General features: G+C 37.9%; 4 protein-coding genes across 6 annotated transcripts; 2 read left to right on the top strand and 2 right to left on the bottom strand.

Annotated features, from left to right (window-relative positions):
* Nucleotides 1-532: 532 nt before the first annotated feature.
* LOC134820129 (uncharacterized) lies at nt 533-2,604 on the top strand. The gene is made up of 2 exons (XM_063830352.1): nt 533-1,998; nt 2,520-2,604. The coding sequence occupies exons 1-2, from the start codon at nt 533-535 to the stop codon at nt 2,602-2,604; spliced, it is 1,551 nt and encodes a 516-aa protein (XP_063686422.1).
* Nucleotides 2,605-4,199: 1,595 nt separating this feature from the next.
* LOC134819278 (histone deacetylase complex subunit SAP30 homolog) lies at nt 4,200-9,112 on the top strand. 3 transcript variants are annotated; one of them, XR_010160740.1, is made up of 6 exons: nt 4,200-4,295; nt 4,838-4,934; nt 5,179-5,376; nt 5,849-5,929; nt 6,757-7,604; nt 8,069-9,112. XR_010160740.1 is itself a non-coding variant. In XM_063829125.1 (5 exons), the coding sequence occupies exons 1-5, from the start codon at nt 4,237-4,239 to the stop codon at nt 6,853-6,855; spliced, it is 534 nt and encodes a 177-aa protein (XP_063685195.1). In that variant the 5' UTR covers nt 4,200-4,236; the 3' UTR covers nt 6,856-9,112. The 3 variants fall into 3 exon arrangements, 2 of the variants coding, with proteins under 2 accessions (XP_063685195.1, XP_063685194.1); XM_063829125.1 differs by having other exon boundaries at nt 6,757-9,112; XM_063829124.1 differs by having other exon boundaries at nt 5,840-5,929; nt 6,757-9,112.
* Nucleotides 9,113-10,267: 1,155 nt separating this feature from the next.
* LOC134819320 (sphingosine-1-phosphate lyase-like) lies at nt 10,268-18,855 on the bottom strand. The gene is made up of 11 exons (XM_063829215.1): nt 18,686-18,855; nt 18,261-18,465; nt 17,800-17,963; nt 17,479-17,620; nt 16,566-16,720; nt 12,597-12,739; nt 12,215-12,391; nt 11,912-12,054; nt 11,581-11,781; nt 11,241-11,400; nt 10,268-11,063 (listed from the first exon to the last, which is right to left on the bottom strand). The coding sequence occupies exons 1-11, from the start codon at nt 18,842-18,844 to the stop codon at nt 10,976-10,978; spliced, it is 1,737 nt and encodes a 578-aa protein (XP_063685285.1). The 5' UTR covers nt 18,845-18,855; the 3' UTR covers nt 10,268-10,975.
* Nucleotides 18,856-21,659: 2,804 nt separating this feature from the next.
* Nucleotides 21,660-23,892, bottom strand: LOC134819473 (uncharacterized transmembrane protein DDB_G0289901-like). Its single transcript, XM_063829427.1, has 2 exons — nt 23,148-23,892; nt 21,660-23,078 (listed from the first exon to the last, which is right to left on the bottom strand). The coding sequence occupies exons 1-2, from the start codon at nt 23,887-23,889 to the stop codon at nt 22,501-22,503; spliced, it is 1,320 nt and encodes a 439-aa protein (XP_063685497.1). The 5' UTR covers nt 23,890-23,892; the 3' UTR covers nt 21,660-22,500.
* Between the last annotated feature and the right edge of the window lie 267 nt (nt 23,893-24,159).

The following is a 24,159-nucleotide window of genomic DNA, read 5'->3' as shown; positions in this document are numbered from 1 at the left end:
TATCAATGCCTATGGACACACTCAAGTAAATTGTGATAAGTATCCGCAGAGACGTGATTATTTCTACAAGTTTCTTGGCAAAGCTGTTGATATCCCATCAAGTTGGGACTTATATATTCTTGGAGATTTCAACTCTCGACTCGGTAAATTGTCTCATTCAGATATTGTTTTCGGGTATAATGACTTTATGGGTATGTATGGGTCTGGAAAGAGGAATTCAAATGGAGAGCATCTTCTTAATTTTCTTGTTGATAAAAAACTTTTTGCTTGCAACACTAGCTTCCAGCACCCTGTCCGTCATATAACAACAAGAATTGGTTTTATGAAAGACTACTCAGCTCCTAAAAACTCACATCGCACTTTGCCCTACTACTCTCAAATTGACTATGTCCTATGTAGCAGTCGATTGAAGAAACTTTTAGTGAATTCTCGAAGTTATGGGGGTACTCTTGTTAAATCTGATCACAAAATTGTTATTACACGTTTCAACTTCAGTGACGCTCACCTTGTCTTCCCCAAACAGAAACCTAAAATGCATTTTGATATCACAACCCTTGTCAGTAATCCTGCTGCTAAAATGCATTACAACAACACATTGAATGATATTCTAACAGACAGCCCTGTTAATCCTAACCCTGAGGAAGAAATGAATAGTTTGTTTCACAATGTACATAAAGCTGCTGAGGTTAGTATTGGATACCTTCCTAGGAAACGCCCTAAAAACTTTTGTAATGACCTTGAAATTCGAGAGATGTCTGATGAAAAGAAAGTTCTACAAGCTCTACTCAATCAGAACAACACCTCTGAAGATAGATCAGTTATACGTACCAAAATCAATCGTATTCAAAATGACACTCGTAAGAGAATCAAGCTCCTTCAAGAAGAGCATGCAGACACTCTTGCTGAAGAGATAAACGAAACTGATAGTTCTAGAGCATACTTTGCAGCCACTCGCCAACTAGCAGGTATCAAACGTGCTCCAACCATAAGTGTGCATGATGAAAACTCTAACTTCATAGGTACAGACACTGGAAAAGCTGCTACACTAAAGAACCACTTTGAAGAGAAGTTCACTGCAAAACATACAGTTGAGCCTATTGACACTTTCTTTGATCAACCTAGTCCTCTCGCTGACCCTATTACTGCTATTGAAGTTGAGATAGCTGCTAAAGCTTTGAAGAATGGTAGAGCCACTGGGCCTGATGATATCCCAAGTGAATTGATTAAGTATGCAAACAGAAGTGTATTTCAGAAATATGCAGACTGTATAAATACCGCATTTGAAACAAACACCACCATAACATCTATTGGAAAAGGCAACATTACTCCACTCCAAAAGCCTAAGAAACCACTTGGTCCAGCAGCAAACATCAGACCTCTCACCCTCTCAAACTGCTCCAGAAAATTACTGTCAATGATTACCCTAAAACGTATCCAAGGCAAGCTAGATCAGTACACCGGTCCTACACAAAGTGCTTACAAGAGAGGTAGAAGTTGTGGCGATATAATTTGGTCTCAACGTATGCTAACCTCAGTGGTACTTAGAAAGCATTGGAGCTACCACAGAATGAGTATAGACATGTCAAGTGCCTTTGACACCATCAGCAGAGAAACAGTACTCAATGTTCTTGAAGATGCTGGCTGTACTAGTGATGAAATTAGGATGGTACGGCTCCTACTATCAAACACAGTGTTGAAAGTAAAAGTCAATAATACTGTATCAATTGAGTTCCAAAGCACAACTGGAGCATTTCAAGGAGATGCACTATCAGGTAATCTATTTACTGTTGTTGAAGCCGCTGCACTTATTCACCTCAGATCTGTACTCTCCCAAGTATCATCAACACCTTACCCAGTGAATCATCCAATCCCTAATCCTCCTATCTCAGAAGAATTCATGCCACTCGAAACAGGATACTCTGATGATATTGACTTTAATAACACTGAACTTGCTCCACTCAAAGAAATGCTTCCTATCGCTAAAGATATATTCCAGCAGTGGGACCTTCATATCAATTCTTCCAAGACTGAATTTGTCCATTTTTATTTAGCAGATCCTAAACCCACTGTTAAACGCAAGGTGATTGTTGGAAAAGTGTATAGAGGTGATGAAGAGTGGCGCTCTAACAAAACTTTAGGATCGTTGATGTGCACTGTTAAGGATATCAAGAATCGAATATTCCTTGGTAATGTTGCCTTTAGTAAATTTCAGAAAGTTTGGATGAAGAGCAAGATTTCAGTCCAAAGGAAGATCAAAATCTACGAGGCACAAGTAGTCTCTATTCTACTCTACAACTGCAACTCCTGGGCTGCACCACTAGCTACGTTGAATGAACTTGATATTGCTCATCGCAAACACCTCCGAAGAATCCTCAACATCAGATGGCACCAGTGGCAAATAGTCAGGCGTCCAGGAATTTAACACCTAGTCAAAATTTGTTGATAACCGGTAAAAAAAGATTCTTGTGGAAAAAATATTCACATTAATTTAAAATTAAATCAAAATTGGTCGCTCTCAGGGCTAACGCGATGTTACATCATTTTATCGACTCGAAGTTCGAATCGAGCGCATTCCTAGATTCCATGACTATTTCTTACCTATAAGATTGCTTGACTATTTTTTGCGCATTCAGACACCAAAAAACGCGCAGAAAACGCGAGCTATCCATTCCTCCTTCCTCAACATCCCGGAATATGAAAAAATAGTCATGTAAAATAGTCATTTGAAATAGTCATGCAAAATTTCAGCTCTGATACGCTAAAATATCAAGTTAATCTTAAACAATCGACAATCTAATATGAATCCTCCCAATCCTCCCAGCCATATTAACTGGTGAACGGTGTAAATATAGAGCGGCATTTTAAAATGTAGCATTCAAAATTTTATGGATTCAAGTTGGCTCCTTTAGTCTAGATTCATTTAGAAAATTCTCGAAGTTCGAGTAATACAGTATTCTCAGGGTTTGGCGCTTAAGGAAGCTTCACATCCGATACCGATTTCCACGAATCAATTTAATATTGTAGCTACAAGTCAACAACAGTGCAAGTGGGAAGGAAGTGAATCTAGCCATTGCTACTATATCAGGGGAACTCGTGTGTTCTAGGCTTAAGCAAGTTTCACATCCTAGATTATCTAGAGTACAGTGCAGACAACCCCCTCCATTATACATCCCTATCCCGCTTTAAGTCCGAAGTTTATCATTGTTTATTGTCCAATATTGTATCTAACCTGGCAGAAGCAAGCTTCAGATCCAAAGTCAGGCCATAAATATCGACACAAGATCGAAGCCACTTTCAGAGTAGCGAATCGCTCATAATGCTGATGAGAGCTAATTCTTAGAACTCGATCTACCGAGTTAGTATGAAAAATAGTAAGGAAATGTCTGTGGGCTAGGGTGTATAGTTCTTTTAAAAAATATTTCCTTGCGTTTCAAATAAATTAAAGAATTCTCAGAAATTTTTTATTTAATTTCAAAATTTGCAATTGCATACTCATCCGGTAATTATTCTAATGGATACGCTAAGCATTTCAAACTAATCTTGACCTGGGAGAAGAGCTGACCAGTGACAAGTCGGCCGCAAAGCGGCCGAAAAATATATAGCCTTTTTTTCTTCCCAAAATGGATTCCTAGTCATATTTAAAATTTATTCCACTGGGACTGATGGCCTACTGGGGTTATTTCTAATGAGGCACTCTATGCTCGTTGTTATGTCACTCCCTTGTCTGTGAGGGTCTCTAAGTTTCGATGGAGAATGTTAGGACATATCTTAAGAGGACAGGAAGACTCACCAGCATACACCTCTATGTTATTTGCTATAAATTCTGATATTTTTATGGAAGGGAGACGGGGTAGACCATGTTTAAACTTATTAGATGTTATTAGAAAAGACTTGACTAGTAGAAATCTTGATATTAGACTTAAGAATTTGACTGATTTCGAAGACCTTAGATTTTTAGCTTTAGATAGGGAGGAGTGGAAGAAGTTAGAAGATGGTTGATGTTTTTGTTTTCTTTTTTATGCGTTTTGATATCTATAAGGTGCCTAGGATGCTCTTTTAAAGAGATATTTCGTACTTTGAAAGATTTACTACTACTAATAAAATTAAACTGTTGTTCCCTCTGTGTTATACAGGGTGTACTATCTTTACTCAGTTATTTATTATTATTAATATGCTATATTCACAATAATCATACCCCCAGTAAGGTAATAGGATGTGTTGAAGCTCATTACAGAAATGTTTTGCTGTTTACAAGAAAAAGGAGTCCCCTGTACTAATGCTGCTACTGTAAACGTGTAAGTTTTCTAATTCATTGTTAGATTTTTATAGATGTGGTATATGTTTTGACACGTGACAGTGATCCCGGGGGTGTGATCGGTCAATAGTTAATGCTGATTGGTTGATTTCTGTAACGTGTCGAATAAAAATACCTCTCCACCAGAATCCACAGATCTTTATTTGCTTTTGTGAATAGCTTCGATTAAGTTTACTCATGATTTTGAGACATCAGTTCCCATTTTTGTATATTCGCCTTGATAAAATGTTATGAATAATTTTAATATTAATTTTATAATTTTAATATTATCACCGTAACCACAGTAAAACAGGCAAATATAGTTTGACCATGTAGTTAAAAGTTGTTGGCCATATCCAATCATTATACACCGGATTTACCATTTATGGGTAAATAAATCATTGTCTTCGCAACCCCATAACTTTAAAACCATGCTCGGTTTACGTGCTACAAACTGTCCCGTCTATATAATATGATATAATAACTATGTTATTTAAATTATAACTAATATATTTTAATATAACTACTATAATCACCCCTCAGGACGAGCAAGAAACTGAACAAAGCCCTCGGACAGAACGATCACGGGCTCAGCTTGAACCCAACCCTCCACCACTCCTCCATCTGTGTTAAACACAAGGTTATCTTTAGTTCACTGAAACATTCATTCTTTATTATCTCATCGATACTTTAACTTTCCAGCTCATACATTTTATAATTCAGATGCCCTCTTTTATTTTGATTGATTGGCTTAAACTATGGCGGGTTAAAAAGCATAGGGGTTAAATCTTTATACCATATTGGGATGTGTGGACTCACCGTCGTCTAGAAATCTGCTGATTGACCACTTACTCTAACTGACAATTCTAATTCCAACTCCACAGGAACTGTTACAATCGTCGAGACCCACACGTCGGAAGAGGCGCGCGCCATCTGACATCAACCCGCCAGTGCAGGTGGTACACCACCAGCCACCACCCTCACCGGTAGACGAGACTAACATCATGGACAATCTGGAGCTGGAACTGGGTCATTTGCCCCTTTTAACTCTGAGAAAGTGCAGGAAATATTTCAAACTCCAGGTATGGCTGCCTCCTCCTCTGCTGATTCTTTCTGATTTGCTTATTTTTGTCTGTCTTTACAAAATATGTAAATATTTAATACGATTTTAATGGTTATTTGTTTTGTGGTTATTTGCTTTCTACCAACTTTTACGATTGTCTGGGATTTCCAAAAAAGCAGTGGTAATAGTTGCGCTAAAGTCTTCATTCTTCGTAATTTTGCTATTCGTTTATTCGTCTTCAAAACCTCTGCTATTATCCATGATACAATTCAACGAGAACCCTTGCTGTCTAATCAAAAGATTAAACCACATTCTTTGCATACCACATTAATATGAGGCTGTTTCCATGACAACAGTTACCATGACTGTGCTGTTTCCATGGCAACAATTACCACGACTGTGCTGTTTCCATGACAACAGTTACCATGACTGCTGTTTTCTTATCTGTCCGCTGATTAAATAACAATTGTCGTTTCTATTAGATCTCACAGGTAAAGACCGGTACAAACAGACAACAGCTTGCAGAGACCATTATCAAACATTTTAGGAACATGCCCGTAAAGGAGAAGGAGGTTTGTGTTTTCCTTTTTTCCCTCAGTTATTAATTTTGATTAGCATATTTTTTAAATCTAAACGAGTAAAAATTTGGAATAGAGTGGAATACAGCTTTTTTAGTAAGACTAGCAGGGTACCCGTCCTCCGGACGACAATAATTCTTTGCTTTTACATAATTTTATTGATACCAAGTTTTCATTTTCTACTTTTTTCGGGTCAAATTTAAAGAAAGGATTCCCAAATGTTGAAATTTCAAATAAAACAAATTTTAAATCTAAAACAAATTTATTGCAAATAACAATCAATCCAATTCCAAATCAAATTGATAAAAACGAAATCTCTACATTACAATATTATTTGTCCAAAACCTCTAGATAGACAACATTATAAGTTCTCCCAATGACCAACGACAAAACTCTGAGGGCGTCCTTTCCCCAACCCTGCTTTGTGCCACATAGAATTTGCCATGAGAAAAGAATGGCCGGCCCAAGAAGGTGGTGTCAGTAAAATGGCGACATATATTATATTACCTATGTAATATATCGTCTCGCTTTATAGATAGTAAGATATGACTGGAGTAGAATTTTTATCGTTCTGGAGAATAAAACTGTGAACCATAACCGAACTCTTATCAATCATATAGTAAGAGTCGCTGCAGTTTCTATAGTATCATCAGTTAAAGCAACTAATACAATGATAATAATAATACTTTAATCTCTCTTTGATTTGCATAAATTATTGAGATTCGATAAAACTTATACAATCTAGACTGTCAGAATTAAGCGTTTTCAGTTCAAACCTTTACAACCGTCAAAGTAAAATCATTACAATAATGTCCATCCAGGTGATAGACAATTTTATGAAAGCAGTTGCCAAGAGACGACGAGAAAACGAGGATACCAAAGACAACAACAACAACAACAACAACGAGAGTTTCAGCTAGCACACACGAACACATAGACAAACTCACAGCCTCTCAGCGATCACGTGATCAGTGTCACGTGATTAGTGCGGCACGTGATGTTTGACAGATTTATTTGTTAACAGCTTTCTATTTCTCCCTCTCTCTCCTCCCTCTCCTCCCTCTGGTTGGAATGTATCACATCTCATTAGCTTGAGAATTGAGTTGAGCTCATCGATTGGACCAGAATATTTAGGTGGTGTAACGGTGGGGACTGGGGAGGTACTCCACATTTTCGCCACAAAAACTAAAGTGATTCTTCCGAAACATTACTAAATTAGTATTTTATTAACAAGCATTTTTAGAGCAATGCCGCAAACATTGGGCACTCCTGATGCTCTGATGAGCTAGATTTCTTATCCGAAAATATTGATCACCTCCATGCAATTACCTGCTCCTAATTGATACAGATGTCATAATTTCATGATTAAGTGATATCTATGCCAAATAAGTATTCTGAATTCAAGATAATTTTAGCGCAGCAGTGCCAATATTTAGAACTCTGTATTAAGCTCCGTAGATTTAAGAACGATATGATATGTACACAGTTACAGGAGCAACATTACACCGGATCAATTCTGAATTTATCGCAGATTTCTTCCCTTGAGGATCGTTCACATATTTTTTACTCCCCCTCCGTAAACCACTTTACACATAGTTGTTGTTTAGAAAGTGCACCCCTTTCCTAGGCAGGTCACGTGATCTCTCAGTACACTATACCCCTCTCCTAGGTAGGTCACGTGATCTCTCAGTACACTAGACCCCTCTCCTAGGCAGGTCACGTGATCTCTCAGTACACTAGACACCTCTCCTAGGCAGGTCACGTGATCTCTCAGTACACTAGACCCCTCTCCTAGACTGGTCACGTGATCTCTCAGTACACTAGACCTCTCTCCTAGGCAGGTCACGTGATTTCTCAGTACACTAGACCCCTCTCCTAGGCAGGTCACGTGATCTCTCAGTACACTAGACCTCTCTCCTAGGCAGGTCACGTGATCTCTCAGTACACTACACCCCTCTCCTAGGCAGGTCACGTGATCTCTCAGTACACTACACCCCTCTCCTAGGCAGGTCACGTGATCTCTCAGTACACTAGACCCCTCTCCTAGGTAGGTCACGTGATCTCTCAGTACACTAGACACCTCTCTCCTAGGCAGGTCACGTGATCTCTCAGTACACTACACCCCTCTCCTAGGCAGGTCACGTGATCTCTCAGTACACTACACCCCTCTCCTAGGCAGGTCACGTGATCTCTCAGTACACTACACCCCTCTCCTAGGCAGGTCACGTGATCTCTCAGTACACTAGACCCCTCTCCTAGGCAGGTCACGTGATCTCTCAGTACACTAGACCCCTCTCCTAGACTGGTTTACGTAATATGTGAACGATCCTATTGGAAAACTATCGAATACACATAGTAGTAACTCAGTAAGATCCCTCCTGGCAAGCCAGGAGGGTACGGACCCCAATATGCGGTAGGGTCGCAGAATCGGGGTGCCACAGTTTGTGCAGTCCCAATAGTCGACCATGAGAACTGTAGAAACATAAGCTTTGCTTCCTCTAGGAGTTGATATACGTCCTAATACACACATATTGTTTAAGCAGGGTTTTAAGCCACGTTATTCCCAACTGCCACTTATTTGAGAAATGTGGGGCTTTTCGCCATAATCTATAGATTTTTTCGCTAATGTCTTCGCTCATGGTGAAAATGGCGGTTTTTGAAAATTGACGATTTTCCAGTTACTCAAAAAAAATTTAAATCGATGCCAAAATAAGTGATGGCGACCCCAAAAGTTTAAGGCATGCTTATATTTTTAGATGGAATGTGAATTGATGTTCGATATTATCTAATTTTTTATAGCCAGATTTTATGTGCGGCAAGTTAAAAAGTCTTCACTATTCTGCTAGCTTTAATTCCAAACCTATCCATATTTTCGTTCTTAAACAAGTTTTGAAGATGAAAAGTCTTCATAACGATTTTGTCTTAAATATACTCGGCCAGTCTTCATAATTTAACGTAGCTTAATATTTTTCACGATATAAATTTTCCTTTATTTTTGTTTTATAGTTGCAAAGCAATGACATCACGCTTAAATACACTCATTTAATCTTTTGGCCCTTATTAAGTGGCTGAATGTTTTCGTTGAGTTTGGAGTATTCAAGCGAATAAAGACGAATATTCACATTTAATGGTGTATAATAAAGTAGTATGTATTTGTAATATACCCATATTATTTTAAACAGTTATTAAATAAAATGTTTCATTTCTATCTTATCTATACTATAATTTAAACTTGACGAAATTTCCCCGGCAACGGGGACATAGAAGAAAAACACCGAAAATCGACCTCAAAATGACCCTCTGGTGAAATCAAACCCAGCTCGCAAATGGAGTTGAAACCTCGCCATTTTTAGCAGGGTTGTAGAAAAAGAATAGGAATAGGCTATAGCATTCTTAGAATTTTGATTTAGGCTTTAGATTTTTTATAATTAACGTCGGAAGTGAGGTAAAATAACCGTTAGAATAATGTCGTTATTTTAGCAAAGGTTTACTGCGCTGTTGCGTAGCAACGTTAAAATGCACGTGCGCGAGCAAGAACATCTTAACTACGCGCGTTGTTATGCTGTATGCTACGTCATAATTTCAAAACTAGCTCACATTTACGCTCACGCTATGACTTATATTCATAACTTTGGTTGTGATTGGTATTTTTTGATGCGGTAAAAAGTATCGTTTTGGGAATCCGAATACTAACAACGCTGTCGCCATTGTTAGATAAATTCCATTATGTCTACAGTATAACAGAGCTATATGATGAAGAGAAATTAAAACATAACTGATTTTTAAAATTTCCTCGAACAAAGCTTTCGACTAGCGGGTTTCTAGTATATTATATAATATAACTTTAGGAGGCAATCCATATTAAAACTCAAAATTTAGTGACAAATTATCAAATGAATTATCACTGTGTTAAGATAATATCGATTCCTGTGACAGAGCGAAACAAAAACTAATTACCCATCCAGTAAACTTAGTTGCCACTGTTTTTACTAATACTTGCGCATCGCATCATGTCTTGTGAGCGCTACATCATGGTCCATGTCACACTGGCAAATATTTTCCCGCTTTTCCATCCGTTTTATTTCGTCGCGAGCGCCATTTTGTTGAAGTTACCGCGCAACACGCGATTATATTCTGCGGTAGTTTGGATTTCTTCAGTGTGAAAACAACTTTTGGTGTTGGTGATTCTGGTATTACCCAACGAACGTCCGGTATGTATTTCCAGTGTTAGTGAATTAAATTCAGCATGTATTGACTTTGTTTACTGCATCAACAAACTAAGTCTGTTATATTTGTTTAGTAAACTGAAAAGAACGAAAAGAAACATTCTCATTACGGGCACGATTTAATGGAATATGAAAAACACAGTCTGAATATAACTTGCTATCTACCGCAGCAGCCCTCCGCCTCAAACCCAAAACGAGGAGCAACATTAATATGGTATCGAAATATGATCCAAATGAAACTGTTAAATCATTGGTCAACTCGCTTCGAATATTCCAGTGAACATTTTAAAAAGGAGTTTTCTCGATTTCAGTCTTGACCCATGTCATGTGGGGTTTATATGTAGGTAATTTGGGGGGAAGGGCTGCTCCATTCTACATTCTATTCAGTTTAACGGGGTCATACACGTTACTAAAACTAACATTGACACCATCAACTAATCTTCTGGAACATATATAAGTTAATACAGTATCAAAATTGAAGGTCGCGTAAAAAGCAGTTACACATAAGTAAACGGTAGAAAGAAGAAACTGTTCGCTTCAATCAATCAATATGGACATCACGAAAAAAGTATGTTTCATTTAAGCTATTAACTTTATGTATACAGGTAAAAATCAATTCATAAATATTAGTTTAACTAGACATATAAACTTTTAAATCATGCGACCGTGAGATTGTGTGAAATTAAAACAATTAAGGTCGAAAATAAAAGGATATTACATTAATCAAAAGACAGCTTTTTTTTACAGTTGATCACTGGAATTAATTCAAGGCTCTTTTAAAACTGAGATGAGTATGATAGGAGTTATAATTCTCCTATTTTAGATCACCATTCTCCAGCTCCGTTTGTCCTGTACTGTAGTACAGCTTCCAGAACTCCCTGGAGATATCCCCTACTATAGACCTGAAACGGAATAATTTGTTAAATTACTTCGCTTTAAAGTAAAGTCAGTAATCAAAAATGAAATAAATTGAATGTTCCCGCGACATCAATCCTACAATGCGCTACAAAATAACAGTAATTCGTTTAAAAGCGATAATAACGAGTTAAATAATCAGGCAAAACAACAACCAAGCCAACCTGTCAGGAATTTGAGCGGCCATTCCGTACATAGCAGCCGCCCCACTAGCAGCAGCTCCTGGGTTCAGCATCTGTACCGCTGCACTCTCTCTGATATCCGAGAGTAGCTCGTCTATCACTCCGGGCGACATGTGCCTTCTTGTCAGGGCTATGTGGATACCTGAAATGAGGTAGGATTTTGGTTAAACTACATAACAGTACGATCTTGAAGTCTGCAAACAGTGAATCCATATAACGTTCGGTTTGCAGTAGATTTTTCAAAACAATTCGTAATCCAATGTAATTTATAATGACATATAACATAGAAGGTAGCATACAAAATAAAATGACAAAACTGTACCTGCTGGAAACTGTAGAACAGCCAAATTCCAGCCCTTTTTAGTGAGATCAGATGACATATTGTAGATATTAAACACTTTGCTAGTCCAGCCGACACAGGACACAACGGGATTTCCCATCACCTCCACACCCTCAATCTTCTCCAGCCCAGCTATAAGGTACCGTGCTCCTCGGATAACCTCCCGGGTTGCCGAAACGTAACCTGAACATGTTCATACTGAGAACTTTTGATAATTAGATTGTGTTAAGAATATTTACCATTGGCAGGAAATAATTTAAACCTTTATCAAAGTTTATCAGTATTACAATTAATTTGTTTTCAAGGAACCCACCATCCCTCCCAAAGCTCATCATAGCAGCCCACGTGACGGCTATGTTAGCCCCAGGGCGACTGCCCGCCATAGTGGGGGAAGCGTAGATACCACCCGGCCACTCAGTTGTACACGTGATTTGGTGGTAGAACAACTCCACATTCCTGGAAAGTGGGGGAAATTGTAGAGGTATTTACGGAACTAAAATCTCACAATATTCTAAAATTTGTTGGCAGTAATACACAAGTTCGACATTATTACTGGCCTTAAATTATCCAAATCAATTACAATTGCCAATATCTTAATTAACGTTAATATCAGTACCTATATAAAACAACAGATGACCCTTTGTAAGTATATCCATATTTATGAGTATCTATAGAGATAGCAGTTACACCAGGAACTCTAAAATCGAAGAGAGGGAGAGGGAAGCCAGCGTCCTCCATAAAGGGAATAAGGAATCCTCCAAGACACGCGTCCACGTGTAGTCCTACGTCATGCCTGAAATTAGAGGAATGGGTGATCTAAATACTCAAGAGGTGATTTCAAACATATTAGTAGTTAGTAAGTTAGTCATCAAAAGGAATTCACTGTAATTTAAATCATATCAAACATCGGGCTATTCTTAAATAAGGAAGTTATTCCCACCCCCCCCCCCCCCCCCACTCTGCCAATTAAAGCCCCCACTCTGGTCTAATAATGTTACCTGACAGCGATGTCACCGAGAGCCACAATGTCGTCCATGATCCCGTGGGGGTACTGAGGCACACTCCCCACGATACAGATTGTGTTACTATTTATAGCCGCTGCTACGTCACGTGGGTTCACTGCAAACGTCACGGGATCCACCTGATTTTGAGGAGAGTTAAATTTTCAAGAAATCTGAAATCTTTAAAATAAAATCGTCCAACATGGACTTAATCAGATTTTTTGGAAGCCGACATTTTTTATCTTTGACCTTTATCAAAGCTACGATTTTTAAAACCGTAGTCTGCTTTTACTGCACGAATTTTCGTTTAGTACAATATAAATGGGTTGTTTTTTTTAAAGGAAATTCAAGATTAAATGAAAATTATTCGATTTAAGCAATTTCCTCTTAAACAAAATCTGTGAATCATTTTATCTTTAACTCGAGAATAAAACAATATGCCTATCTTTATAATCATACAAATGCATCTCTACAAATATGTCCCCAATCTTTTTGTAAAAAATCTAAAAAGTATAAAACACATAAACAATCAAAAAGTAAATAAACCAAAATCAAACTAGCGTTCTAAGCAAAATTGCGCGGGAAACTGTTAACTTTACAGACAGTTAACATAATAAGAGCACATCTTCAAGCTACTGACACCCTCTGACAAATCAGTAGACAACCATGTCTTATCTTTGTTAACAAACACCTGGTCCTTGTAATGAACATTCCCCGCAAAATGTCCGGATCTAATGGAAACAGAAACCCAGCCCAATAACCACCTGTCATCCCCATCTATGTAAAGAACCACACACTTCACCCCTTTTCCAATACTCGACATTCGGAGACGTTTCTTGAAAATAAAGAGGTTTTTGGAATCTCTCTCGTTGTCGTCCCTGCTCTTAATGTTCAGGGGACCCAGGTTTGTCCACTCTCCACTGTCGTTTTCTACCCACATTGTTACAATATCATCTGTACCGGCGTACTTTTCATCGCCAGTTCGTACGTTAACTCTGTACTGGACAGCACTGCATAGAACAGACAGCAATATAGCCGGAATAAGGAGGAGCAACATCTTTCGATCTTTAGATAAAAGTTGTACAGCTACCGAGTTAAGATATAAATATAGAATTAAGGTTGGTTGGCTGATTACGATATGATTACAACATAAACAACAAATAATTTAGATAAGTAAAATTAACCAACGATCAGACAACATAAGTGACAAACCTAATCTATGTCTGAATAGAATTTAAATGAAACGAATATTTTACAACAAATAAGTCTATAAATATTAAGTAACTCTGGTAACTCGGACGCAGGTTACTGGATGAGGAGAGGGTATCACAATAATCTTCTTCAGATGAGAATTTTCCCGGAATCTTACCTGGTTAACCGGTATTTTTCCGTTAATTTATGTCCGTATGTGGTACTTCAGATTTATCAATATCATCAGACGCCGCTTTATCAGGTTAATTAGACAATCTAAACGCGCAGTAAATGATTCAAACAACAACGGACACTAGTTTAAATTGCACTGGGCTAAAACCACGTACTCACTCACCACGTACACTAAGAACGGAGTTTAGTCATTTTCCGGCACGAGATTGGGGACGGGTTCTATAAACAAACAAATAAACCACGTACTCACGGCACACTACCTGATAAACGCGCATTTCACTGCCACAAACCGCTTAACATTTCTCCCACTTAACATTTCTCCCATTTAACTATAAAAATTTGCGACAACATAAAATTATAAACCAGTCTGTAGTCTGTACTGTACGCAGTACGGGTACAGGGTTTCCATACCCTAGTGACCCAAAACAAGATTGAAGTGCTCTGTCTATCTTTTAAGATTATGACAATTTAGAACTTAGTAATTTTAATATACATTATACATTATACAAGTATGTTTTGTCTGTCCCGATGGCGATTAACTTTAAAGCGTGTGACAAAGCAAATTTGCATCGATTTTGATATTAACGGTAGTTTTAGTGTGCCCTCAGGGGATTTAATATTTATTCTATATAATTAATATTTAATTATGATTATTTATTTCGGTATATGACTTGCCTCCACCGTGGGGTTTCACAACAACAACAACAACAACAACAACAACAACAACAACAACAACAACAACAACAACAACACCAACAACAACAACAACAACAACAACAACAACAACAACAACAACACCAACAACAACAACAACAACAACAACAACAACAACAACAACATACCCAATATCATTAGATATTCTTAACAGTGTGTTACAATATTGGACTCCTCATTGCTACCTCGTACTGTATGAGGTATGAAGAATGCACAGCAGTGAACCAGGACTGAAGTGGTCTAAGTGTCTAACGTGATTAACCTCTCATTACGATTACCAGATTCTAATCTAGATAAGGAAAGGCCTGGATCTCCATACTATACGGGTTTACCACCAATCTCTGAATCTCTAAACCGATAAAAATGCTGCGAAAAAATCAAATCACGTAACAGGCTCTTAGGCTCTAATCTTGGTCCCTGTTTTAGTCCTGGTCGCGGTAAAAGTTCTGGTTTTACGTCCGTGTATGTCCGCCTGTCTCATAGAATCCAAAAATGACAGGACAGGACATAGGCGGACATAGGCGGAAATTATGAAATGCGTCGAGCCAAAAACCGTTTTTCGGCCATATTTCCGAAAATAAGCATTTTAAGGCATATATTGCTTCATAAGTTGTACATAAATATGGCTATTAGGCACATTGGGCGGGGGGGGGGGGGGGGCCAATAGCATAAAATGGAGACTTTTTCTGTGGAGAAAATGGATAAACCCTTGGGTAATTCTCCATTTTATGCCATGAATTTTGATCATCGAATTACGTATGTGGCAGCTTTCTTGGACACTCTAACATGTTTATTTTCGCATACCATGCTACTCAAAGCTCATACCAAGCAACTAGAGGCTCATACCAGGCTACTACAGACACACACCTGGCTACTAGAGGCTAAGATCAATGAGACTATTTTGCAATTCAAATTCCACTCAATTTCACTCTGATACTCTGATAGTGATACAATTTAGAAATCGATCGGATATCCGGCTATAGTAAGTAGGTGCTTGGCCGAATATCAATCAGAAATTTCATTAATTTTCAGGAAAATTATCGAGGGCTAGGTCCCGAAAAATATTTTCCGCTCCTATTATGATCAGAGTAACATGAACACTGGAGAAACGGTTTTCAGGAAAACTTTAAAATTTTGACTTGGACAATTTTCGGTCCGAGTCATCCTTTATACATACCTCTGAAGGCAGAGCTCCCGCTTCCGAAAACGCCCATATTGCATTTATTACAAAAATGCAATAGTGGCCAAATGTTTTAAGCATCATCTAGAGAGGTGCTAACCGTCGAGAAATCGCTTTTAACACGAAAAGCTAACGAGATGGCTCATGGCCTTTTAGAACAGTTGATATCCGACTAGATGAACCAAATGCTACCCAGGCTAAGATAATACACAAATATCCGGGTCTCGATAACAATATGAAGGATATAATGATCTGAAACAATATGAGATTGTTAATTATAAATTAGACGTCACTACTCAAAACAGTAGACTTTCGTCCCGGTTAAAAAGAGTTGTGTAATATGAAAAGATGATGAATTCAAGTTATGAGGTGAGTTTTGGCATCCGGAGAGGATTTAAATTTTAGATAACCAATATTATTGCGTTATATCTTTTTAATCTATTATCAGATGCCAGAAAATATGTCATCCAAAGTCCATACTCCCGAAACAAGGGTTTAATACTCAACATCTAGGAGTCAACGAGCTAAAACCCGTTACCATCAGATAATACAGAGATTTTGACCATTTTTAATGGCAATTTGGCAAAGTTTTCACGTATACATCCGTGAAAACTATAACATCAACCTGGGGCGTAATGTCGAGGAAATTTAAACTTAATTAATTACAAAATGTTAAAAATGTAACTTACCGGTACAGCAATGATATGGATTTTGAAGTAAGCGGCCGCTTTATCGAATGCAGGGTGACCGCTGTTGGCAACAACGATGTTTGGTTTGTCTATACCCTTGACTTCTCGAGCCCAATCTCTGTGCGTCTTCATTGACATGAGAATAGACTCGGTTCCTGGAGAAATAAAGAATGTCACAGACCAATCAACGAAATCTGACAAATCTATTAGTAACGTTGAGTGATTGCAATGTGGAATTGATGCAAGTATAGAGCTACCCCATTGATTGCAAGAAAGAATGTGTACGCCAACCTTTCAGTCCATGATATCGATCATATCCTTTTAACTTAGTCTTTAACTTAGTCTTTTAACTTAGTCTTTTAACTTAGTGTTTAAGGGTTTAGGGTGTTCAGCTCGACAAAATACCGATGAAAAATATTTCGTAGGCCCTAAAATGACTCCTCCAGATCCAGTCCTAACCTTCAATTAACCTTCAATTAGGCTTAACTCACTAGCTGAAGTAGCTCTGATACGTCCGAGTAGAACCTAGAAGACTGGCCTCCAGCTCGCCATTTTTGAGATTCAAGCAAATCGAGGACGTTCAAAGGGTGCAGGATGTTCAGCTCGACAAAATACCGGTGGACAATATTTCGTCGGCCCTAAAATGACTCCTCTAGATCCAGTCTTAACCTTCAATTAGACACAACTCACTAGCTGAAGGTAGCTCTGATACGTCCGATTAGAACCTGTAAGACTGGCCTCGAGCTCGCCATTTTTGAGGTTCAAGCAAATCGAGGACGTTCAAAAATCAAAGGGGTCGTTCACATATTACGTGATCACCTTTTGGAAAATTTTTACATTCTATCGGTTTCTTGCGGTTACGAAAATAAAATATCTAAAAATAGTATCTTGAACAAGTTCGAAAAGTACGTACCACCACTTGTGACACTACCACTCGCTTGTCCAGGGTGGTGGAACATTTTCCCCACCATTGTTACCACTTCCGCCTCCATCTTACGTACATCCTTAAAACAGTCAACATGGAGCGGATTTGACCAGCAGTACTTCTTGTAAACCTAAACGGAGTTCCATTTACATCTCATGTAAACACGGGTAAAACTGAACAATTACAATTTTAGTTACACAATCTTTGTTCTTCTCACCAGAAAATAAAAGGAAAAATGTTCAAAACACGACAAATTGACATTAATAATTTTATATATGTTCAAAAAAGGAATCTTAAGAATAATCGTACCTCACTGAGCATCTCGTTTTTGTCCTCCTCAGCGCAGTATATAGTCCCAGAGCACCTGCCTTTCTGCCACTCCACATCGTTCAGGGAGTTGTACTTGTCAATCACAACCATAAGGTCTTTGTCAGACAAGCCTTTTTCTGGTAACCTTGTAAGGTAAGTGTGTCCTGAAGGTTATGTTAGGTTAAACCTGTTTAGACTTGATTTTCTGAAACTTTTGACCGGTGACAATAAATTATGACCTTCATTTTGGTAAATTGCTCTTCAGAATTCAGTGCGCAAAAGAAGAAGGCGTTAGGAGCCACTTATAATATCAAAAACTTTAGGTACAAGTTTTGCTTGTACATTATTAACAAACGTATTTTAGACTTATTGAGCCTAAAAAATATGGCAAAAGTCTTAAAATTTTCGATGATCTAAACTTTGTTATCTCAAAAGTACAGTATTAACGGGAAAATATGTACCTTCTGGAAGAACCCAAGGCCCATCATTTGCCATTTCCGCCTTGGTTTTATCCACTTTCTCTTTAATAATAGTTCCAATTATAGGAGACGCCCTAGCGGCCTTGAACAGACCCTTTTTGAGGCGTGATAAGAGGGGTTCTTCTTGAATAAGGAAGTTAAGGATTGCTTCAGACATAAGGGTTAAAGCGACAGTAATCAGCATCACCTGCAAATAGAAGATAATGAGTTACTTGACCTAGACACAATGTAATCAGTGATGTAAATGTGCAATTCACAGTAACGGTTATTCGCGTGTATTACAAATAATATACATTACACAACATTGTCGTCATGCCAGCGACACAATTAGCAACACAGGCCATATTCAGATGTACACTATTTTAGTATTACAACTAATAATACAGACGACTGTTTAAGTGTTATACCTGCCATATTTCGTACTGTTTAAATTCGTTATTAACAGTGGTCTTGAAGTGGGTGAAGTAGTCGTAGAGTACCAAGCCGATCTTGTTGAAATAAGGATTATCTGTCAAGATCAGGACGGGCAAAGGGTCCCTAGATGGGAGGGATTCGTCCCCGGACATGGCTAAAGAATGTGTTAGTTAACAGCTTCATATAAAAATAGTTGTCACTGTGCCAAATTGAATTGGTTAGCTCATATTCAGTGTAATCAGCTTTACGGTAGAAATGTGCTTTTTTTACACTAACAAGACGTAACAGTGACAAAATAAATTGAAATGTTACATCAACTCTGACACACAGTATCAAAACCTTTTCGAGTGTACAAAATAAACCCATATCGGTGAGCGATCTGAGATGTGGAAGTTCGACTGCCAAGTTATTTTGGCAGCTGAATGGGGCACTGGGGCAGATCAGATCATGTACATCGAATCACGTGATCTAAAACGCGCCATATCATACGCGCGCGTTTTTCACAATTATATATTTTGCATCGCGCCTTACGTCAAAGCTACGAGCGAGCGGACAAATTTCTATGAAAACCATGACCTACCTGTAACACACGATCGCTTTATATATAATAACTTATTTTCACACTTAATGTACAACATACACGAGTAGACCATAGTATGCATCGCTATCACATTAAATTTTATAATGAAAATATACTCAAATAGAATCATCGGGGAAATGTCTGCTATTAGTCTCAATCAAACTTATTAATTGCAATACTAAAATATTTTAAGACCGGCCCGCTTCCCTGATTTTATGTTTTATATTTAGCCAAGACTTATAAAGTCCTATTTATTAGTAATTAGAGCTAGTTTTAGTTTTTAATAAATAATGTATTCCAAAATCTCAACAGAAGCGACTTCTATTACCATCTCCTTCTACACGAGAGACAGCACATTGAACATAACACCAGCTTCTAATTTACAGTCAGCAGTATTGGCGTCATATAACAGAGGTCAGGGGTACTCTGCTTTTCATTTCAAGTGAAACAGCAAGGGTTACTATGCTTATCATTTCAAGTGAAACAGCAAGGGGTACTCTGCTTTTCATTCCAAGTGAAACACCAATATTATATTCAGCAACAGTATTATGTTCCCTGACACAAAATCAATTAGGTTGCCGACATAATCTACATCAGTATCAGTTGACAGCTAATCTATTGAATCATGGTGCATGTGGTATTTAACATACCACATTCAATTACCAAACCATTGAATTTAGGGCATCGAATTACAAATGTTGAGATACAAGAAAATATCTGTACAGATATGCACAAACTTTGTAACATTCACCAACCTTTAGTACTAACCTTTAGTATCGCCTTATCTTGGGAAACGAGTATCAAATATAGTGAGCGTGCTTATTGTCTACCAGCACCATTTCTGGCGTTTGAATGTTGCTTCAAAGGCGGTGACTTTTTTTGATCTGATAAATAAATAAATGGCTAAATATATAAACACAAAAACCGTCCTGTTTTCGTAGATAACATGTGTAAGCGATTTTGTATAGCGATTAACAATGTAAAGCGGATCGTGTTGGTTGGCTTGTCCTAACAGTTGATTTACTTACTTTACTTTACTTTACGTTGTTTAGCTGCAAGGCAGCAGGGTCATCTATGAAAACCACCCTTTTTCTTTAACTTCGGACAACCATGGCTGGCACCAGCACTTACAGGAAACCGAAGGATCGATAACTAAGGCCAGCAACGGTTAAGGTATTATACCACACTTTCCTCGCCCGTGGCTCCGCTGTATTGGTCATGAGCTTATTTATATTCTCAATTCGGCAGATGTTCTCTGACAGATAAATGCACTTTAAACAGATCAAACAAACTAACAGGTAAAGTGATAGAGAGACAATATAACTTATCATAAACGATAATTTTGTAATCTTTGGATTGATCTTTCTAACTCAAACCAACCTGAGAAGGGAAAACAGCTACTTGAAAGTGTTACATTACCAAACTGTACTTGAGGTCCCACCACAGTTGCCTTCCACGCTCATATGTCAAGCCACAAAGTTACGGAACTATGGGAGGAGCAGAATATATCAATCTCATTAATCTTGTGCGAACATGTATTAACATTTGACACATACACACACCAATGCACCAACTTCAAATTCAGCAGACGGCTGCAATAGCGAGAAATGTAGTATCTTGTGATCACAGGTTGGTTAGGGTTCTCAATTGAACGGCATATACGGACAGGAACAGAACTAGTATCAGATGTAATCTCTCTTTATCATGATACAGTAGTCTTTTAACGAAATGAGAGCTATACAATTCAAATTACCAATTAATTAGCTCAATTATCAATGCATACTCTTTCTTGTTAAACAAAATATGTGACACCTATTTTTTAACGTTGAGTCACTCAAGAATCACACTATAACATGACTAATATTGAGAAGCTATCCACATTTGAAGGTGTGCAGGAGGAAATTAGTTGTAAGAATCACTACTTACTACTACTACAACTACAGATAAATAGCAACATCTTATAGATCTTATATCTTATGAGTGTGGAACAGTACTCAGTATTTGGAGAAGAAAACTTTATTTATGCTATCTTATTACCCTCTTGTGGGTTACCCAGGTCCAACCTCTATCATAAAAAAAAGGGGGAAAATAGAAAAAAAACTTTACTTACTGATAATGTTACCTGGTGTCACAGCACGATGCGTCAACATCATTCTTACGTGTGTTCACATATCACTCTTGCTGTTTAATAGGACATTAATTATACACTGAATATTAGCGTCCACAATATTATTCTATACATTGTCATTGAGTATTCTATTAATGCGTTTTAATCAGATTAACCTTTATTGAATATTTTTTAATCTGATTTAATAAATGAGATTTAAATCTCGATGTGCAGACTTTAAAATTCAACAATCATCTTGATAATAGTAAATCACGTTGAAAAAATGTAAATCAAATATTTCTAAAACAAACAGTACACAATTTAAAATTTAAAGAACACAACTTCGTAAACAAAACTCAACTACACACTGCTACTACAGTAATAGTAAAACCTAACATTGAAGAATTAGCGAGTGAAATAATATCTCAGGATCAGAAATGTTAAAACATCTAAACGATAAGTAGGGATGCCAATCCCAATATTGTTTTCAGCCTACAAATCTACATATCTACATATACAAATCATAAAATGGATAAATTCGATAAATAATGACACACCAGGACACCAATACTCAGTAGCTGTGGCAAGTACCCTTAATAAATTAAAATTTTAAAATTAATTTTTAAAAACAAGAATTATCAGATCAATGTTTCCCCTAAAAACTTTCTTATGCTTTGAAAAGTCAGGTCTTCTAAAAATTTCCTCTTTGGCACCATATTTTCTCCAAGATCCAAAACTTCCTTGCAGATTATCCGCCGTCTTTCTGGATGTCGGTACCCAAACCCGATTACTTGTCCCCTACAATCTTTTTTTCTTCTTCAATGGTAGAGAACAAATTATTTGGATATTATATTAATTGAGTGATCGGTGATAAATAATAAAATTGTCTTTTTTTCAAAAAAGAGTAAATACAAACGATTTTTACAGTTTAATAATTTTAACCTCTGATAGAGCAGAATGGAATAAAATGTTTTACTATTAAATGTATCCATATTATTTTTTATATAGGCTACTTTAAATCAGATCTTTAAGATGTTCAATTATGTTCTATTTTTGATTTGAATAAAGGTATATGTTATATATTTCTCAAAAAAAGTGTCTTTTGTCAAAGCTGAGGATTTCTAGGGCGCCTTGTCAGAAGGACCTGCATCAGAACTCTGCCTCTCACCCTCTGTACTAGGCTGACTGACCGCTGCTTCTTCTTCTTTTGCACCATTTCCATCAGACATGAAGATATTGTTATTAAAGCCCCCTTGAAACATACCACTATTGAATGGTGTGAGTGGTATTCCAAACCCTCCGCCAGAAGCACTGTTCCCGCCAGAAGCACCATTCCCACTATGAGCACTGTTCCTGCTAGGAGCATCATTCCCACCTGGGTGGGGTCCAACCTGGCACATCACTGGGCTGGACCCAAAAAGGGAAGTGCCTCCATGGGGTTTAGGTGCTGAACCATCAAACAAAGAGCCTCGAAAAGAGCCAGTATTACTTGAACTTGGGTCAAGATTACCATCCTTATCATATCTGTAATTATGTGTACATTTAACAGACTTAGCAGTTCTAAGTTTTGGCTCCTTACCTTCTTTAAACAACACCTTTTTAGTGGGCGCTGCACCAAACAACCCACCCCCATTACCAGTGGCCGCTGCACCGAACATATCACCCCCATTTCCAGTGGGTGCTGCACCAAACATACCACCTCCATTACCAGTGGGTGCTGCACCAAACATACCACCTCCATTACCAGTGGGTGCTGCACCAAACATACCACCTCCATTACCAGTGGGTGCTGCACCAAACATACCACCTCCATTACCAGTGGGCGCTGCACCAAACAACCCACCTTGTGCTCCACTTGGAGCACTGCCAAATAGTGAGCCAGAGTTCCCCACCTGCGGAAAAGAAGCTGGAGCAGGATTCTTCTCCTCATATTCATGTGCTGTGTTTAATATATCCTGCAAGTTTATAGAGCTCATATCTCGTACTGCCAGACAATGCCCCTTTACAAATGGGTTAAGGGATCGGCTTGCAAACGTGGTGGCAATAAGAGCCTTCTTTATGTTTTCAGGAGTGAATGAATCCCAGTCAATTTTGTTAGCCGACACTTGAACACGGTTGTGATAATCTTCAAATGATTCAGCATAGCCCTGTGACTCTGACAACAGGGTGGCAAGCAGTAATAATGGTGGCGTGTCTTTCATTAATTTGTTCCTAATTAGTTTTATCATTTCCTCAAACAGGATAGGTTTGTCACTGATCAGTGAGTTTATGATGTCCCTGAGCTGAGGTCCGGCACAAAGGGACATGAGTTCAATCTTTGCTTTCTCTGTTTCTTGGTTTGTATTAGCCTCATTACATTGACCCCAGTCTACGACACAAAACTTTGATTTGAGCTCATTTACAAAGATGTCGAATTTTACAAGACGGTCTTTGCCCAATCCCCATGAAAACTCGAAGTTGGACTTCAGGAGCAGGTTTGTAAGATCATATGGCTTCAGCTTGTGAGTCATATTGTTACTGAGGATATAATTATTAATTAAATAGATTATCTTAAATCATATGGTTAGTAGTAAGTGGTTTGTAAATGGGCCATTGTTAGCCCCAAGCGTTTTGGTACCTCATTCCTGACACTCAGCATTGCCTACTGTAAAGTAGAAATTTTTCTAAGACAATAGAGAAACTGACCTTGTCTCACTAAATTCAACCACTTGCCATAATAAAAATGTTAACAACCAAATGATGCATTTTTAATATATACAATCACCAAAGAATATTTCCTC

This window comes from Bolinopsis microptera, chromosome 8 (genome assembly GCF_026151205.1).
Source record: "Bolinopsis microptera isolate Bmic1 chromosome 8, MBARI_Bmic_1.0, whole genome shotgun sequence".
Lineage (NCBI taxonomy): Eukaryota > Metazoa > Ctenophora > Tentaculata > Lobata > Bolinopsidae > Bolinopsis > Bolinopsis microptera.
The sequence above is the reverse complement of the archived record's forward strand: the minus strand, read 5'-3'. Positions and strand labels throughout refer to the sequence as shown.

Bases quoted from the DNA above. Each gene is read 5' to 3' on its own strand.
- LOC134820129 (XM_063830352.1), top strand. From the start codon at position 533: ATGCATTTTGATATCACAACCCTTGTCAGTAATCCTGCTGCTAAAATG. The intron at 1,999-2,519 runs GTGGGACCTTCA...GGTCGCTCTCAG, and splicing joins GCTAAAGATATATTCCAGCA to GGCTAACGCGATGTTACATC.
- LOC134819278 (XM_063829124.1), top strand. From the start codon at position 4,237: ATGTTTTGCTGTTTACAAGAAAAAGGAGTCCCCTGTACTAATGCTGCT. The intron at 4,296-4,837 runs GTAAGTTTTCTA...ATCACCCCTCAG, and splicing joins AATGCTGCTACTGTAAACGT to GACGAGCAAGAAACTGAACA. The intron at 5,377-5,839 runs GTATGGCTGCCT...CGTTTCTATTAG, and splicing joins GGAAATATTTCAAACTCCAG to ATCTCACAGGTAAAGACCGG.
- LOC134819320 (XM_063829215.1), bottom strand. From the start codon at position 18,844: ATGTCCGGGGACGAATCCCTCCCATCTAGGGACCCTTTGCCCGTCCTG. The intron at 11,782-11,911 runs GTGGGTTCCTTG...GAACATGTTCAG, and splicing joins GATGAGCTTTGGGAGGGATG to GTTACGTTTCGGCAACCCGG. The intron at 11,064-11,240 runs GTTGGCTTGGTT...ATTCCGTTTCAG, and splicing joins GCCGCTCAAATTCCTGACAG to GTCTATAGTAGGGGATATCT.
- LOC134819473 (XM_063829427.1), bottom strand. From the start codon at position 23,889: ATGACTCACAAGCTGAAGCCATATGATCTTACAAACCTGCTCCTGAAG. The intron at 23,079-23,147 runs GTATGTTTGGTG...CTGGTAATGGAG, and splicing joins ACCCACTGGTAATGGAGGTG to GTGGTATGTTTGGTGCAGCA.